General features: G+C 43.8%; 1 protein-coding gene across 4 annotated transcripts in view; it reads left to right on the forward strand.

Annotated features, from left to right (window-relative positions):
* Positions 1-747: 747 nt before the first annotated feature.
* LOC139576716 (EMI domain-containing protein 1-like) overlaps positions 748-18,570 on the forward strand; it is a 73,869-nt gene continuing 56,046 nt past the window's right edge. For 2 of the 4 annotated variants that reach the window (XM_071403080.1, XM_071403082.1), the window contains exons 1-3: positions 748-1,561; positions 17,342-17,455; positions 17,603-17,706. In XM_071403080.1, coding sequence (XP_071259181.1) covers positions 1,374-1,561; positions 17,342-17,455; positions 17,603-17,706 — 406 coding nt within the window. In that variant the 5' untranslated portion in view covers positions 748-1,373. The remainder of the gene's footprint in view (positions 1,562-17,341; positions 17,456-17,602; positions 17,707-18,570) is intronic. The other 2 variants (XM_071403079.1, XM_071403081.1) reach the window with 2 other exon arrangements.

Raw genomic sequence — 18,570 nt, forward strand, 5'->3', positions numbered from 1 at the left:
ACAAACAGTTCTGTTTTTGTTTCATCAGACCAGAGGACATTTCTCCAAAAAGTACGATCTTTGTGGAGTGTTTGAAAAACGAGTTTTAATGACTCCAACCTAAGTGTATGTAAACTTTCGACTTCAACTGTATATGGCTAATATACCACGGGTAAGGGCTGTGTCCAGGCACTCTTGTTGCGTTATGTGTAAGAACAACCCTTAGCCTTGGTATATTGGCCGTGTACCACACCTTATTGATTAAATATATTTCAAATTGTGTTAATATCAAGATAAATGTTTGCGATTGTCCCGTCTTTCAAGAATCCATGAGCAACAGCAACATTTTCTCTCAGCCTCATGGCAAAATGTGTAAAATGGCATGAGATTAGCTATAAAACTGCTCGTTTTTTCTTACTTGGACCTTGCTGGGCGCTCAGCGAAACTGCGCTATGCCACTGAGAACGATACAGAGCATGTCTCTACTGCATGATAATATAAACCAGATGACACAATGCAAAGTGTGTCTGGCATCTAGGTGTTGTATCCTTAGAATAAAGCATGGGCATTTATAGACTCTCACTAACAGAGATTAAAGACTAATTCAGCAGCAGCATCATCACCACCATAATATTGAGCTATGTATGCATGTTTATTGTCATCAGAATGCATCGGACTAACTTCTTTATTTCACAATCATGTATTCTGTTCACATGAGTCCCACGTGTAGCCTACTACTGTAGAATTTCGAAACTATAATGATTTAGGATTAGGAATATGACATAAATCACTCCGGGATAGTTCAGTGTTGATAATGACGAAAGACGCTTAAAGGGAATCTGTTTTTAAACGTGCCTTGTTTGCGGTGAAATGTTGAAATAGAGAATGGGCAGGGTAAAAGACTGCGGGCTGTGCTTTTAAAAGACTGAAGGAGACTAATTTATTTCCATTGTGAGTAGCTCGACTTGAGATAGGCTACAGTACGCACAGACGGAGGGAGGGAGTGCTGATAGTGAAAAGAAAAGAGACCGGCCAGTCACATTAGCCTACCTATTTCGTCTGGTTGCTTCGGAACACTGCAAATAGATTAGGGCATGTGGGGAACTTTCTGCAAAGTCGGTGAATGTTTGAATATTTTTGTTTTCGGCCTGTCATTTTTACCTTTCTTTTCGTGATATTTAAAATGAAGCCATGTTCTTTTTTGCTATTATAACGGTAAAGGTGTAGTTGATATTTGTATTTTATGTATTTGGTTGATGAAGGGATGCGCTCTCTCTCCGTGAAGCGAAAACCTGGACTTTTAGGTATATTTTTTTCTCGAACTGGAAAGAAATCCACTCACTAGCTCACTTTTTTAGGAACTCTTCAGCCTGTGCTTTTTTGACGCCGCGGAAATGGGAGCGTGTCAACCCGACTGCGTGTCCGCGCTTTCCCGAAAAAGTTTCAGTTGGATTGTGCTGCTGCTGTGGCTGACTTCTGCAGCGCACGGAACCTGGAGGACGGGTCTTTACAAATATTCAACTGGGACACAGCTCAACAGAGAGTCTTCTGCAGCGTCTCGAACCTCTATTTATCAAAAAAGGTATGGATTAATGCCTTATCGTTTATTGTTGTGCATCTTCTAATTTTGTGTATTAGAGCCTATAACCTTTTATGGAAATGATGATTACTAGGCTTGTACAGTAGGCTAGATCTTAATAAGGCCCAATAAAACAAACCTGTCAAAGACTCACTCAAAGGGTCTGTGTCTTTGAAGCATCCTTTCAGACAAAACGATCTGCTTTAGGATCCATACCATTCACAATACATATTCACAATTTGAAACATTCATAGATTAGGCAACATTTAATGTCACAAATTAAAAAGTCTATTTTCAATTCATTTTAGTTGTCTTTATTTATTTTTTCAGATAAACTTATAACTAACCTCCTATTGTTATCAATACCTATCCATCTTTTGAGGACCTCAAAGACCCCTTTTTTCTGCCTATTTAAGCAACCAACAATGACTCTTCCCAACCCTATCCTATCCATCTAGCAGGTCTCATTGTCTACTTGACACTGGGTTTCCTTTTTCCTGTCCAGGCAGCACATTGCGCACTGTGTGCAGTGCTCTCCCGTCCTCATTGGCCTGCCCACTGTCGCTCTGTGTGGCCTATTGGCTCCTGTCCTGTGAGAGCAATGCTGTCTCTAAACTGTGCTCTGGTCTGGCCGGCAGCAGTTCTCTTCCTTTCCAACATCTGCTGCCTCTCAGCTGTCAGGGAGCTCCTCATCTGACCAGACTCAGTCCTCAGTCCTCTGAGGATCTTCCACTAAGCCCCACACACATCCATAAAGACAGGTACAAACCACCAACTCAACCCTCTCATCTGCCTCTATAAATCCCCCTTGTATGGGTCTCTCAGCAAACAGAGGGGAGCTCTTGAACTGGAATGGGTAGTGGATGGAAAACGCTGGTCTGTTTTATGTTGTAATAAAGTGGATCTGCTGAATAACAGGTGAAAAAGCTACTCTTTATCGTTTGTTGCACAAATATACTACTATATTGTGTGAAATGGTCAGATCTGTGTTTAGTCATCTCTCTTTCTGTTGGATTGTTTTGATGTTCTCCCTCTGTGTGTTCCTCCCCTGTGATCCTCAGAGGTGAGGGTTCCGTATAACAGCAGGGTTGTTGATGAGGGTAGTTCTGTGAGCAAAGCCCTCAGACTAAACACAGAGTGGAAAACACCAGCCCCCTCGCTTCCCTTTTGGACAAAGCTAGTGTTTTTCACAGAGGCCAGCCAGCCAATGTGGATGTGATCAAGTTCCCCATCACACTAATATTTACTCTCTCGGGTTCTGAGCGATGGGGGGTTGATGGGGGAGAGGAGAGGGGAGTGGGTGGAGGATCCTGATGATGAGTGTAGTGTCCCTGGGAAGTGTCCAGGTGGTGCAGAAAGGTCCTGGCCTTGGTCCGCTGCGTTTACTCCTCCACCCTGAGTCTCTCTCTGTCACTCATGTGCGGTGGTTGGTGGACATGTTTACTAAACACATGCAGCTGCAGTTCTACTTCATCTGGGCTGCTGTCTGTCTAGGCTGCGTCATGTAGACAGGCATGTTTATGGTGTGTGTCAACAAGACCATTTGGGGGCATTACCGTTTAGTTCCGTGTAGGACGGAGGACTGTCCTCTCCTCTCACATGGCCGTAGTAGGAGCACTGTAACATTCCTTTGTCCACATACAAAGCATTGAACAAAGTCTTGATGACAGAGGTACTGAGAGAGATAAAAATTGATTTTAATAATGGTAGGGGTGGTCAAGAGATAATGACTATTGGTCAAGAGATAACAATGACTGAAAAAAGTCTCTAGTCAAACATACTTAGTGCTAGATTCAGACCAGCATCCCGGGCAACCTAGAAATGTTATTTATTTAACCTTTATTTGACCAGGGTAATCTCGATGAGATAAAAATCTATTTTTCAAGAGAGACTTTGAGTAAGACAGCAGCATCAACACATCAGTATCAGGGCTCCTGAGTGGCGCAGTGGTCTAAGGCACTGCATCCCAATGCTAGAGTTGTCACTGCAGGCCCTGGTTTGATTATGGCTGGATCACTACTGACTGGGATCGGGAGTCCCATAGGGCGGCGCACAATTGGCCCAGCATCGTCTGGGTTAGGGGAGGGTTTGGCCGGGGTAACCCGTCATTGTAAAATAAGATTTTGTTCTTAACTGACTTGCATAAATAAAATAAAAGTGAAATAAAAGACAAACAGGCACATGACATCAACCAGACGAAAATGCCATCAATACAATAAGCAGCACATACATGACACAAGCCAGAGCTTGTAATAAATCACAGGGCCATTACAGTATAAAAAAAATACTTTGAGTAAACCATTCTTACAATAGAGGCAATGCAGCAGGGTCTTTTCACCATTGGCCTAAATGAGGGCTATTGAAGCCAAGCATAGTTAAGGGATAAGACAGCAGCTGGGTCATTCCACTAATTCAGTGCTTCTTGAGAAGTTTAACTTGGTCCTAAAAAACGTTTGATTTAATTTTCCCATCTCGAGGTTACATTTTTTTAAATGACTATAGTAAGTGGGTATTATGTGCCAAATAAACTAACAGTGTTGACTGTAACAAGGTTGACAATTTCATCTTAAATCAGCCACAAATCTCCTTGTGACGGGGGAATGGAAACTTCACCTCCCACTGGGCAGAAACGCCTATTTAACGTCTATTCCACTTTGGTTCAACATCATTTCATTGAAATGACGTGTAAACAACATTGGTTCAACCAGTGTGTGCCCAGTGGGCTGCTTTTCCACTATGATTTGACTATTAGATCTTCAAGGTTTCTTTTTGTCACTCTTTTTTTTAAGGAACAGTTTCACCATATTAAAATGAGTGAATCACTAATCACCTTAAATAAATAATAATATTCAGAAATGACTTTGTCACAGCAACAAAATAACTAGGGCTTTACAATGATGGTGAAAATGTTGGCAAATGTTGGGGCTAAGTGGGTTCAAATGTTTCTAGAAGTCATTGAGGGTGCACGGGAAAAAGTATTTATTCATATAAAAAATCTGAATGATAAAGTGCACTTTATTCATTTAAAATAAGTATTTTTCCAATTCAATATTGGTGCACAATTTCTACTTTTAAATATCAAAGTGATGCAAAAGGTACTCATTTTGTGGAACAGTCCAGCTATTTCCTGTGCTGCCAGCCTGAGGAGGGGGAGTCATGGTCTGACTGCCACACAGACCTCTCACTGTGGGACCTCTAGAGCCTGACCCATCACCACCGCATTCTCCTGCACTACCCCCAACAGAGGAGCTGACAGTTACACACACACACACACACACACACACGCACACGCACACGCACACGCACACACACACACACACACACACACACACACACACACACACACACACACACACACAGCTTGGTCATCCATATCAAAGAGTGTCACACACTCCCACCTACACATTCATTCAAACATCACAGCTGTCATAGGAAAGCCAAAAAATTGTCAAAGACTCACACAAGTCATAGACAGTTTTCTCTGCTCCCGCACTGCAAGCAGTACCGGAGCGCCAAGTCTAGGACCAAAAGGCTCCTTAACAGCTTCTACCCCGAAGCCATAAGACTGCTGAACAATGAATCATATGGCCACCGGATTATTTACATTGACACCCCTCTCCCTTCCTTCCATTTGTTTTTTACACTGCTACTACTCGCTGTTTATTGTCTATGCATAGTCACTTCACCCCTACCTCCATGTACAAATTACCTCAACTAACCTGTACCCTGCACATTGACTTGGTACCGGTGCCCCCTGTATATAGCCTCGTTATTGTTATTTTATTGTGTTACTTTTTATTATTTTTTACTTACATTTATTTGGTAAATATTTTCATAACATTTTCTTGAATTGCACTGTTGGTTAAGGGCTTGTAAGTAAGCATTTCACGGTAAGGTCTACACATGTTGTATTCGGCGCAGGTGACAAATAAAGTTGGATTTGATTTGATTAACTCCAACCTGTTGTCTTGGTCACAGCTGGATGAGACGAGGGTCCATTCAGGCTCACTGTAACTGCTGCTGTGTGAAAACCACTTGTCCTCCACAACCCCTTCAAGGCCTCACTCTGGTGCTTTGATGATGTGTAGGTGTTTTCATTAGGAGATCACTGACCCAGAGCGGGGACGTTTATCAGGTATGGAGAGCCCTTTTGCCCGGCTCTGCTTAGAGGGCTTTGGCCCCCTCCTCTCATTCACTATGGCCTGATTGGCCCCTGACATGTCCTTTGATCCTGACTAAAATTGCAGCACAATGGGACACCCCTAATATCCCCCAAGAAACTCTCATTCAACACCTCTTCTACACCGCTGCAGTATTTCAACCCACAGAGCAGTGACGACCACCAACACACTATACTACTGGTACTTATATGCTCTTTCATGTTCTTTTTTGGCTTTATTTATCTTTGTATTTTTTTCTCTCTCTCTATTTTTGTTGTAAACAAAATACACTCTTTATCTAACTCTGTGTTCTATTCTCTCATGTCCTTTATTAAAATCAGTCCTTTAACTTTCCCTCTGTCTTTGTGCAAAATAATGTATTTCGTGGTCTATCCCAGTTAGAAGCTCACTCTCGTTCTCTCCAGCTCCAGATTTGAACTCCAGGAATGTTTGATCCGTCTCTCTTCAATAATGTCACTGAATATCTCTCTTTTGTTGCACCCTTTTCCCTATCCCCTGGGACCCACAGTGCATCCTAATTGGTCTATCCTCTACACCTTGTCTGTTCCACTGAGGGCTTCCTTGTGTGACCTCTGCCGCCTCCTCTCCTCCACCTCCTCATCGCTTCTCGTCTGGCCGTCTGCCACATCTGTCTTTTGTCGTTTGTTCTCGACAAGAGCTTTTCCCACAGCAAGAAATCTAGAGGAATTCCTTGAGATTTTTATCATACTAAATGTCATTTTTTTATGTTCTACCCTCCTCCCACAGCATTGGGCTGGAGAAAGAGGGTGAGAAGGGGGGCTGGGATTTTTCAAATATGTCCCAGATGAAGAGAGTTATTGAGAGGGAGAGGGACTGAAACAGGAAGCTCAGTGGGGAATGCACCTGGATGTTATTCACCCTAACCTGGCCTTCCTCTGTCCTCTGTGAGCCTGCCTGTCTGCCCTCCTCTACTCTCTCTGTGTCTCAGAGGGTTATTCCTCTCTCTATCTCTGTTTCTATCTTCTCTCTCGCTCTATCTCTCTCTCTGTTGTTGTTTGTCTCTTACAATGACTAGTGCTCTTACCTAACTGCATATAGATCTGCATGGTCTTGGAGGAGCCTTCCTGTGTGAACAGAAGTCCTCAGGCACACTGCAGTGAGAGGACAGCAGCGCTGCTCACCTTGAAGAGTAGAAGCTTGTCGTCGTGACAATTTCATGAGCTCTGTCAGTTTTATTAATTCATTGTTGGGCCAAAGCTGTGATCTTTCTCTCCCTTAAGCATTTAGATTTCCTTTTTCCCTCTGAACATTGGCTGTGATCAGTTTCAGGGCTCGTTGTGCCTTGTGATTTACTTGGTTTTGGTCCAGCATCGGGAGTGAAGGAAGGAAGGAGGGAGGGAGTCTGAGGTGTTTGCAGAGAGACTTGATACTCACAGTGGGCCTGCCTGCCTGGTGCCAGTGCCAGTTAAACACAGCCGTGCTGTTGGGTTTCACACCTTGTAACCAGGGGACATCTCAACCCTGGGGAAGTTTTACACTTCGCAGTTGAGAGTGGAACTATTAGGTAAAACCAACACCTGTGTCCCTAATGTGAGATGCAGTCCCCCAACTCCCCACTACACCCCACTAGTTCAGCTGTAATGTTTCACTATGATAGCACAAGCTACAGTATACTGAGTCTCTATAAAAACTACTTCAGCTGTAATCTGTTTTTCACTGTGGTACTTTTGCAATGGATAACACAAGCTATAGTGAGTCTCTATAGAAACAAAGTTGTCTCTCCTATCAAATAAAGTCATTATTTGTGGGAGCCTTACTGCAGACTGCTGCGATTCCAGCTGAGTAGTAGAAATGACATGGGAGCCATGTTGTAGCAGGGGATAATGGTCTTAGGTGGTGTTACCTCTGCTCAGCAGACTCTATTGGTGAGCCCGTGGGCCCATGGTGGATCAAAGCTGGGAACAATCACAGTGTCTGATCCCCTTTTTAGTGGGGAGGATGTGGGCAATTTCTCTCACACATAGGCAGGCTCATCTTGGGCATTACCAAAAAAGCAGTAACAGAATAACTGCAACTGAACTGGCTACAATGGGAAATCATAATAGTCACAAACCAGTTGGATCACCTGCTACTGTCCTCCTTTCCACTGGTGTACTGTTATGATCAGCTCATAACGGTTTTATTGCTCTTTCTGTGTCTGATGGTCAAACCAAGAATGTTAAAACAGTCTTAGTCTGGACAACCCCCCCCCCCCTCTCTCTCTCCCTCTCTCTCTCTCTCCCTTTGCCCCTTTCTCTCTCTGTCTCTGTTTCTGTCTCTCCCGCTCTCTCTCCCAGCTCTTAGTGACGCCTACCCATGAGCCCCCTCTCTTTCCATTAACTTTCACCAGCATCCTCACCCACTGAGCACCAACCGACACCGGACGTCCATGGATGTTGAGAAGTAGAACAGTGTAATGCAGCACAGTACAGTAAAAAAAAAAGTAGAGTATTATAGTAGAGTACAGTATAAATTTACTATACTGTATTGTACTGCACTGTACTGAACTCTACCCTACTCTACTCTGCTGTGCTGTATAGCACTGCACTGTACTGAACTCTACTCTACTCTGCTGTGCTGTATTGCACTGCACTGTACTGACCTCTACTCTACTCTGCTGTGCTGTGCTGTATAGCACTGCACTGTACTGAACTCTACTCTGCTGTGCTGTATTGCACTGCACTGTACTGAACTCTACCCTACTCTACTCTGCTGTGCTGTATTGTACTGCACTGTACTGAACTCTACTCTACTCTGCTGTGCTGTATTGCACTGCACTGTACTGAACTCTACCCTACTCTACTCTGCTGTGCTGTATTGCACTGCACTGTACTGAACTCTACCCTACTCTGCTCTGCTGTGCTGTATTGTACTGCACTGTACTGAACTCTACTCTACTCTGCTCTGCTGTGCTGTATTGTACTGCACTGTGATGTCCAAACTTGTGAAACATGAGGAGAATGACATTCATATCCATAATTATGTATTTCTGTGTAGTACAGATCAGGGACCAATGACCAAAATATAAGGTGCTATCTACATCCTTTAAGGGTTCTTCGGCTGTCCCCGTGGGATAATCCTTTGAAAAACCCTTTTTGGTTCCATGTAGAATCCTTTCTACAGAGGGTTCTACATGGAACCCAAAAGGGTTATACTTGAAACCAAAAAGGATTCTACATGGAACCAAAATGGGTTCCCCTATGGGGACAGCCGAATAACCCTTTTTTCTATGTGTGTGCCATGTCATAGCTGACACCCGATTCCTTCTGTAGACATCTTTGAATCTTAATTCTGAGAAGACAGTTAACAGAGTTTATGGAAAACGTGGTCGTATAAAAACCGGAGGGAGATTTTACCAGAATTCTGTTAACAAATTTTGCATCTGCACAGTTCTTCCACTAAATTAGTTTTGTACATTTTCCAGTGAAAATTGTTAAAAGTAGTCCTTGTGCATAGAGTTGTATGGTTTGTTAAACGTTGAAATCAATGGTTTCTGTTTGGCAGACATAAAAATAAAAAAAAACAGAGTCAAAGCATAATTCTGTTAACATGGAATTTCTCTCTTCTATTATCCACTGGATGAATTAATCTGGCTAATTCCCAGTCCTGTTGAGATCTAATCCGTGCTATCAGTCATGGTAATATTCCTCATACAAGGTTAGTGGTTTAAACTGTGTAACCTGCTTTTCTTTTGATCCAGATCCAATGCTGTCAGGGTAGTGTACAGATCATTGTGGTGCGCAGCAGGAATAGCAGGAATCCCCATTTCTGTTGATTGTGGTAAGGGTAGGCAACAACACGTCAGCCACGCTGATCCTCAACACGGGGAGCCCCTCAGGGGTGTGTGCTTAGTCCCCTCCTGTACTCCCTGTTCCCCCACGACTGCGTGGCCTAACACATCTCCAACACCATCATTAAGTTTGCTGACGACACAACAGTGGTAGGCCTGATCACTGACAACAATGAGACAGCCTATAGGGAGGAGGTCAGAGACCTGGCAGTGTGGTGCCGGGACAACAACCTCTCCCTCAATGTGAGCAAGACAAAGGAGCTGATCGTGGACCACAGGAAAAGGCAGGCTGAACAGGCCCCCATTAACATCAACAGGACTGTAGTTTTATTTATCTGTTATTGTAACAGGTAAATTGACTGAGAACACATTCTCATTTACAGCAACAACCTGGTGAATAGTTACAGGGGATGAATGAGCCAATTGTAAACTGAGGATTATTAGGTGACGGTCAGATTGGGAATTTAGCCTGGACACCAGGGTTAACACCCTTACGCCTACAATAAGTGCCATGGGATCTTTAATGACCTCAGAGAGTCAGGACACCCATCCGAAAGACAGCACACAATCACTGCCCTGGGGTATTGGGATATTTTTTAGACCAGAGGAAAGAGTGCCTCCTACTGGCCCTCCAACACCACTTCCAGCAGCATCTGGTCTCCCATCCAGGGACTGACCAGGACCAGCCCTGCTTAGCTTCAGAAGCAAACCAGCAGTGGTATGCAGGGTGGTATGCTGCTGGTAGTGGAGCAGGTTGAGAGTTTCAAGTTCATTGGTGTCCACATCACCAACGATATATCATGGTCCAAACACACCAAGAAAGTCGTGTAGAGGGCACGACAACACCTTTTCCCCCTCAGCACTCTGAAAAGATTTGGCATGGGTCCCCAGATCCTCAAAAAGTTCTACAGCTGCACTATCGAGAGCATCCTGACCATAAGGCACTACAGAGGGTAGTGCGTAAAGCCCAGTACATCACTGGGGCCAAGCTTGCTGCCATCCAGGACCTACAGTATATACTAGGCGGTGTCAGAGGAAAGCCCAAAAAATTGTCATAGACTCCAGTCACCCAAGTCATAGACCGTTTTCTCTTCTACCGCATGGCAAGTGGTACTGGAGCGCCAAGTCTAGGACCAAAAGGCTCCTTAACAGCTTCTACCCCCAAGCCGTAAGACTGCTGAACAATTAATCAAATGGCCACCTGACTATTTACATTTACGGACTATTTCTTAACTCTTTCTTGAACTGCACTGTTGGTTAAGGGCTTGTAAGTAAGCATTACACGGTAAGGTCTACACATGTTGTTTTCAGCGCATGTGACAAAGTTTGATTTGATTTGTTGTGTGATAGAATAGCTAAGTCCTAGGAACAAGAAAATCTAATTGAGGGATATCAAGGGATAAACCACCTCCCCTGGCTAATTCTGAACTGTTGGAGGGACGGTTAGAGGTCTGGCCTCCCCTGAAGCGCAGCTCTTCATCTTCTCTCTCTCTCTCTCTCTCTCTCTCTCTCTCTCTCTCTCTCTCTCTTCATCTTCTCTTTTCTCTCTCCTCTCTCTCTTTCTCTCTTCATCTTCTCTCTCTCTCCTCTCTCTCTCTTCATATTCTCTCTCCTCTTCTCTTCTTCTCTTCTCTTCTCTTCTCTTCTCTTCTCTCTCTCTTTTTCTGAGGCTTCAGAAGGTTATCTGTTGGTTCTGCAGGCCATGGAGGGGGAAGGGAACAGGGACCCATCCCAACAACCCCTTTACCCTTTATGGAGGCTCATACAGTGTTAAAGTGGGAAAGGTTCTCTAGATTATATGGCTCTAGTAGGAGCTTGTGTGCACTGTGCAGGCACTACAACATGTAGGAGTCGTTACTGTAGGCTGCTTTAGGGCTGCTCAGCTTGGTACACGCACACACTCTTTCTCACATACACACACTACATGACCAAAAGTATGTGGACACATGCTCGTCGAACATCTCATTCCAAATGTATGGGCATTAAAATGGAGTTGGTTCCCCTTTGCTGCTATTACAGCCTCCACTCTTCTGGGAAGGCTTTCCACTAGATGTTGGAACATTGCTGCAGGTACTTGCTTCTATTCAGCCACAATGGCATTATTGAGGTCAATTCATCCCGAAGGTGTTCTATGAGGTTGAGGTCAGGGCTCTGTGCAGGCCAGTCAAGTTCTTCCACAGCGATCTCGACAAACCATTTCTGTATGGACCTCGCTTTGTGCACGGCGTATTGTCATGCTAAAACAGGAAAGGGCATTCCCCAAACTGTTGCCACAAAGTTGGAAGCACAGAATCGTCTAGAATGTCATTGTATGCTGTAGCGTTAAGATTTCCTTCACTGGAACTAAGGGGCCTAGCCCGAACCACGAAAAACAGCCCCAGACCATTATTCCTCCTCCACAAAACTTAACACTTGGCACTATGCATTCGGGCTGGTAGCGTTCTCCTGGCATCCGTCAAACCCAAATTTGTCCGTCGGACTGCCAGATGGTGAAGCGCGATTAAGCACTCCAGAGAACATGTTTCTACTGCTCCAGAGTCCAATGGCGGTGAGCTTTACACCACTCCAGCCAACGCTTGGTATTGCGCATGGTGATCTTAGGGTTGTGTGCAGCTGCTCGGCCATGGAAACCCATTTCATGAAGCTCCTTCCACCCTGAAGAAGGCACAGTGATGCCAAAATGTTGGTGTTTTACCCAATAAATTGCTGGGAGTTGATACATAAGGAGTGTGTTTTTATAGCTTACAGTTTATTCGCCGTAAATCAGCACCTCTACACTAAATAATTTTCTCTAGGTGTGCACCAGCTCATGTTTTTTATGAAGCTCCCGACAAACAGTTCTTGTGCTGACGTTGCTTCCAGAGGCAGTTTGGAACTCGGTAGTGAGTGTTGCAACCGAGGACAGACGATTTTTATGAGCTACGCACTTCAGCCCTCGGCGGTCCCGTGTGGCCTATCACTTCTCAGCTGAGCTGTTATTGCTCCTATACCTTTCCACTTTACAATAACAGCCCCTACAGTTGACCGTGACAGCTCTAGCAGATCAGACATTTGACGAACTGACTTGTTGGAAAGGTGGCATCCTATGACGGTGCCACGTTAAAAGTCACTGAGCTCTTCAGTAAGGCCATTCTACTGCCAATGTTTGTCTATGGAGATTGCATGGCTATGTGCCCGATTCTATATACCTGTCAGCGACGGGTGTGTCTGAAATAGCTGTATCCATTCATTTGAAGGGGTGTCCACATACTTTTGTATATACAGTGCCTTCTCCACATTTTGTTACATTACAGCCTTATTCTAAAATGTATTAAATTGCTTTTCCCCCTCATAAATCTACAGACAATACCCCATAATGACTAAACAAAAACAGATTTTATAAATCATCAAAAAGAAAGGAGGACCAAGGCACTCTTCATATAATTAATTAAAATGCCTTTATTAGTATGGCATGTTCAATAGAAACAAAGTTGTTTAAAAACCGACGCGTTTCGGCTGCATGGCCTTCGTCAGGGAGTACAGAGACGAAGGCCATGCAGCCGAAACTTTTTATTTATATGAAGAGTGCCTTGGTCCTCCTTTCTTTTTGATGACCAATTTACACCTTTTACCAAAGAGCACCTTCTATCTACCAAAATATACTATAGTGTACCTTAGTAGCGCTTCCCTTCCTCCTCTTTCTACAGATTTTATAAATGTTTAGCTAATTTGTAATAAAAAAAACCAGAAATATTACATTTACATAAGTATTCAGACCCTTTACTCAATACTTTGTTGAAGCACCTTTGGCAGCGACTACAGCCTCGAGTCTTCTTGGGTATGACACTACAAGCTTGGCATAGCTGTATTTGGGGAGTTTCTCCCATTCTTCTCTGAAGATTCTCTAAAGCTCTGCCAGCTTGGATGCGGAGCATTGTTGCACATCAGGTCTCTCAAGAGATGTTCGATCAGGTTCAAATCCAGGCTCTGGCTGGGCCTGAATTTGGACATTCAGAGACTTGTCCCGAAGCCACTGCTGCGTTGTCTTGGCTGTGTGCTTAGGGTCGTTGCCCTGTTGGAAGGTGAACCTTCGCCCCAGTCTGAGTTCCTGAGCGCTCTGGAGCAGGTTTTCATCAAGGATCTCTCTGTACTTTGCTCTGTTCATCTTTGTCTCGATCCTGACTAGTCTCCCAGTCCCCCTGCTGAAAAACATCCAACAACATGATGCTGCAACCACCATGCTTCACCGTAGGGATGGTGCCAGGTTTCCTCCAGAAGTGACGCTTGGCATTCAGGCCAAAGAGTTCAATCTTGGTTTTATCAGATCAGAGAATCTTGTTTCTCATGGTCTGAGAGTCTTTAGGTGCCTTTTGGCAAACTCCAAGCGGGCTGTTATGTGCCTTTTACTGAGGAGTGGCTTCCGTCTGGTCACTCTACTATAAAGGCCTGATTGATGGAATGCTGCAAAGATGGTTTTCCTTCTGGAAAATTACAGACCTCTACATGCTTTGTAAGTAGGAAAACCTGCAAAATCGGCAGTGTATCAAATACTTGTTCTCCCCACTGTATATATAGTAGTTACACACAGTCATTGGTTTAAACAACCTGCCACATATGCAAACATCATGACACTAGTAATATAATAATCAAATCATAGTATTACTATGAAGTACACAGAGACTCCTCTGCTGTTCTGTGTTCATATTCTAAACAGATGGGGATATGGTAATTTTTTTCCATGTTCTGCCTTCTTCTCAGCCCAAGCCATATGAGGGTGATCATGGTATTTGTACACTTTGTTGTTAACAAAAGACTGCTAACACATGTTGGCTCTAATAGCCTCCGTGTAGATTTCTCTCTGTGTCGCTCCATGTTTCCTTGATTTACGGTTGTCGACTTGAGGGATGAGAAGTACATCCAAACACATATCAATAGGACTTTGTCTCGTCTGGGTTTTGCAGGGTTTGTATCATAAACTCCTTTAGGTTCTCCTCAGTTTGCTCTCACTCTGGTTTATAAAACAGTTAGAAAACATTTTTTATGTGTGTTTTGTTTTGTCCCTCATCCGGTCTGTGTTGCCGGTGGCTTTTAATTCTTGCTCTATGTCGGACATGTTTAATGAATACCATCGAGAGATGGTGAGCATTGTTTCCCTTGTTAGCATTTTCTTCCGACCAATAATGCAGTGATTGAAACCATCCCATAGCTCCTCTCCTAATCAGGCTCAGATTTCTCCTCTACACAGCACAGCACAGGCAAACAGATATGGTCCTGGCTGACTAACATGGACAAGACCTGCTTCAGGTTAACTAGTACACTACTCCACTGACTCTATGTCTTTGGCTGCATGTGGTCCAAAATAAATCTAAAAACCAAGACCTTCATTAGTTGTGAGAGCTTTATGTAGTGACAGTATGTATACAGAGCCTTTATAGAGGCTACATAAAAACTGAGAGGTAAATGTAAAGCTTTGGTGTTTAACTTCTTAAAAGACACACTCTGACCAATGAGGGCTTCTGTATCTGATATTGACCTGTGAGGGAGTGGGCCTATGACTTACTATTAACCTGTGTTTGAAACTCACTCTAATGTGTGGGACCCCCCCCCCCCTGTTCCCCCTCAGTGGCTCTGCCTCTCAAGAGACCCAGGGGGGGAAAGCCAGCGGATGTGTATTGATAAGGGAAAGACTGCAATGTCAACACAGCCTACAATGCAGTCCTGCAAGTCTCACGGCCAATTGAACTTGTGTAAACACCATAAAGGACTTTGAAAAGAAAGGGGGGAGAATGAGAGGAAAGACTCAAAACCCCCGGGATGAGTAGATTTAGGCTTATGGAGAGCGAGGGTATGGCTAATTTCACTTTGTGTGCATATGTGTACGTACATACAGTACCAGTCAAAAGTTTGGACACAAATACTCATTCAAGGGTTTTTTGTTATTTTTACTATTTTCTACATTGTAGAATAATAGTGAAGAAATCAAAACAATGAAATAACACATATGGAATCATGTAGTAACCAAAAAAGTGTTAAACAAATTCAAATATATTTTATATTTGAGATTCTTCAAAGTAGCCACCCTTTGCCTTGATGACAGCTTTGCACACTCTTGGCATTCTCTCAACCAGCTTCACCTGGAATGCTTTTCCAACAGTCTGGAAGGAGTTCCCACATATGCTGAGCATTTTTTGGCTGCTTTTCCTTCACTCTGAGGTCCAACTCATCCCAAACCATCTCAATTGGGTTGAGGTTGGGTGATTGTGGATGCCATGTCATCTGATGCAGCACTCCATCACTCTCCTTCTTGGTCAAATAGCCCTTACACATCCTGGAGGTGTGTTGGGTCATTGTCCTGTTGAAAAACAAATGATAGTCCCACTAAGCGCAAACCAGATAGGATGGCGTATTTCTGTAGAATGCTGTGGTAGCCATGCTGTTTAAGTGTACCTTGATTTCTAAATAAATCACTGACAGTGTCACCAGCAAAGCACCCCCACACCATCACACCTCCTCCTCCATGCTTCACGGTCGGAACCACACATGCAGAGATCATCCGTTCACCTACTCTCCGTCTCACAAAGACACGGCGGTTGGAATCAAAATCTTAAATTTGGACTCATCAGACCAAAGGACAGATTTCCACCTGTCTAATGTCCATTGATCATGTTTCTTGGCCCAAGCAAGTCTCTTCTTCATCTTGGTGTCCTTTAGTAGTAGTTTCTTTGCAGAAATTCGACCATGAAGGTCTGATTCACGCAGTCTCCTCTGTTACTTGAATTCTGTGAGGTGCTTTCTGAGGCTGGTAACTCTAATGAACTTATCCTCTGCAGCAGATGTAACTCTGGGTCTTCCGTTCCTGTGGCGGTCCTCATGAGAGCCAGTTTCATCATAGCGCTTGATGGTTTTTGCGACTGCACTTGAAGTAACTTTCAAAGTTTTAAAAATGTTCTGGATTGACTGACATTCATGTCTTAAAGTAATGATGGACTGTCGTTTCTCTTTGCTTATTTGAGCTGTTCTTGCCATAATATGGAGTTGGTCTTTTACCAAATAGGACTATCTTCTGTATACCATCCCTACCTTGTCACAACACAACTGATTGGCTCAAACGCATTAAGAAGGAAAGAAACTCCACAAACTTAACTTCTAACAAGGCACACCTGTTAATTGAAATGCATTCCTACCTCATGAAGCTGGTTGAGAGAATGTCAAGAGTGTGCAAAGCTGTCATCAAGGCAAAGGGTGGCTACTTTGAAGAATCAAACACATATTTTTATTTGTTTAAAACTATTTTGGCATACTACATGATTCCATATGTGTTATTTCATAGTGTTCATGTCTTCACTATTATTTTACACTGTAGAAAATCGTAAAAAATTAAGAAAAACCCTTGAATGAGTAGGTTTGTCCAAACTCTTGACTGGTACTGTATGTGTGTGTGAGAGAGATAAATATATTGTGGGTGTGTGGGTGTTTAATCAGATAATGATATGACCACCTGTTGCTTGTAGTTTTGTAGAACAGGTGTGGAGGAGAACTGAACATTTACCTTCCCTTTTGTCTTGTTGACTTTGAGTGCGTGTGCTAAACCTGCTCTGTCCCCCCCCCCCCCCTCTCTCTCTCTCTCTCTCTCTCTCTCTCTCTCTCTCTCTCTCTCTCTCTCTCTCTCTCTCTCTCTCTCTCTCTCTCCCCCTCTCTCTCTCTCTCTCTCTCTCTCTCTCTCTCTCTCTCTCTCTCTCTCTCTCTCTCTCTCTCTCTCTCTCTCTCTCTCTCTCTCTCTCTCCCTCTCTCTCTCTCCCTCTCTCTCTCCTCCCTCTCGCCACTCTCTCTCAGGAACTGGTGTCCCCACACGGTCACTAAGACAGTGACATGCCAGGTGCAGAATGGGACAACCATGCAGCGTGTCTACCAGACATGTCGTTGGCCACAGGGATGCACAGGGGGCAGGTGAGTCTCTCTAACCCAAAACACAGCATGTCGAAACCTCATGAACACACCCTACATCTACAGCTTGAAGAATGAGCCACACGATCAGAGGAACTGGTTCCTCCTTACCCTGTTTGTGACATTGGCCTGTGCGTGTGTGTTCCTCAGCTACCGGACAGTGGTCAGACCCTCCTATAAGGTGGTGTACCGTGCCGTCACCTCTCTGGAGTGGATGTGCTGTCCAGGCTACAGCGGTACCGCATGTGAAGAAGGTAAGAGGGCAACAGAGGGATTTATGCACTTACAGACTTCTCAGATCTTCTCCAGTTGAGCATGTCTCTGTACTTCTCTCATTTCTGGTCCCTGTAGTGTCTTTCTCTCACCTCTCTGCATCTCATTTTCTCTCTCTCTCTCTCTCTCTCTCTCTCTCTCTCTCTCTCTCTCTCTCAATTCAATTCAATTCAATTCAAGGGGCTTTATTGGCATGGGAAACATGTGTTAACATTGCCAAAGCAAGTGAGGTAGATAATATACAAAAGTGAAATAAACAATAAAAATTAACAGTAAACATTACACATACAGAAGTTTCAAAACAATAAAGACATTACAAATGTCATATTATATATATACAGTGTTGTAACAATGTACAAATGGTTAAAGCACACAAGTTAAAATAAATAAACATAAATATGGGTTGTATTTACAATGGTGTTTGTTCTTCACTGGTTGCCCTTTTCTTGTGGCAACAGGTCACAAATCTTGCTGCTGTGATGGCACACTGTGGAATTTCACCCAGTAGATATGGGAGTTTATCAAAATTGGATTTGTTTTCGAATTCTTTGTGGATCTGTGTAATCTGAGGGAAATATGTCTCTCTAATATGGTCATACATTGGGCAGGAGGTTAGGAAGTGCAGCTCAGTTTCCACCTCATTTTGTGGGCAGTGAGCACATAGCCTGTCTTCTCTTGAGAGCCATGTCTGCCTACGGCGGCCTTTCTCAATAGCAAGGCTATGCTCACTGAGTCTGTACATAGTCAAAGCTTTCCTTAAGTTTGGGTCAGTCACAGTGGTCAGGTATTCTGCCACTGTGTACTCTCTCTCTCTCTCTCTCTCTCTCTCTCTCTCTCTCTCTCTC

Source organism: Salvelinus alpinus, chromosome 5 (genome assembly GCF_045679555.1).
Source record: "Salvelinus alpinus chromosome 5, SLU_Salpinus.1, whole genome shotgun sequence".
NCBI classification, from domain to species: domain Eukaryota; kingdom Metazoa; phylum Chordata; class Actinopteri; order Salmoniformes; family Salmonidae; genus Salvelinus; species Salvelinus alpinus.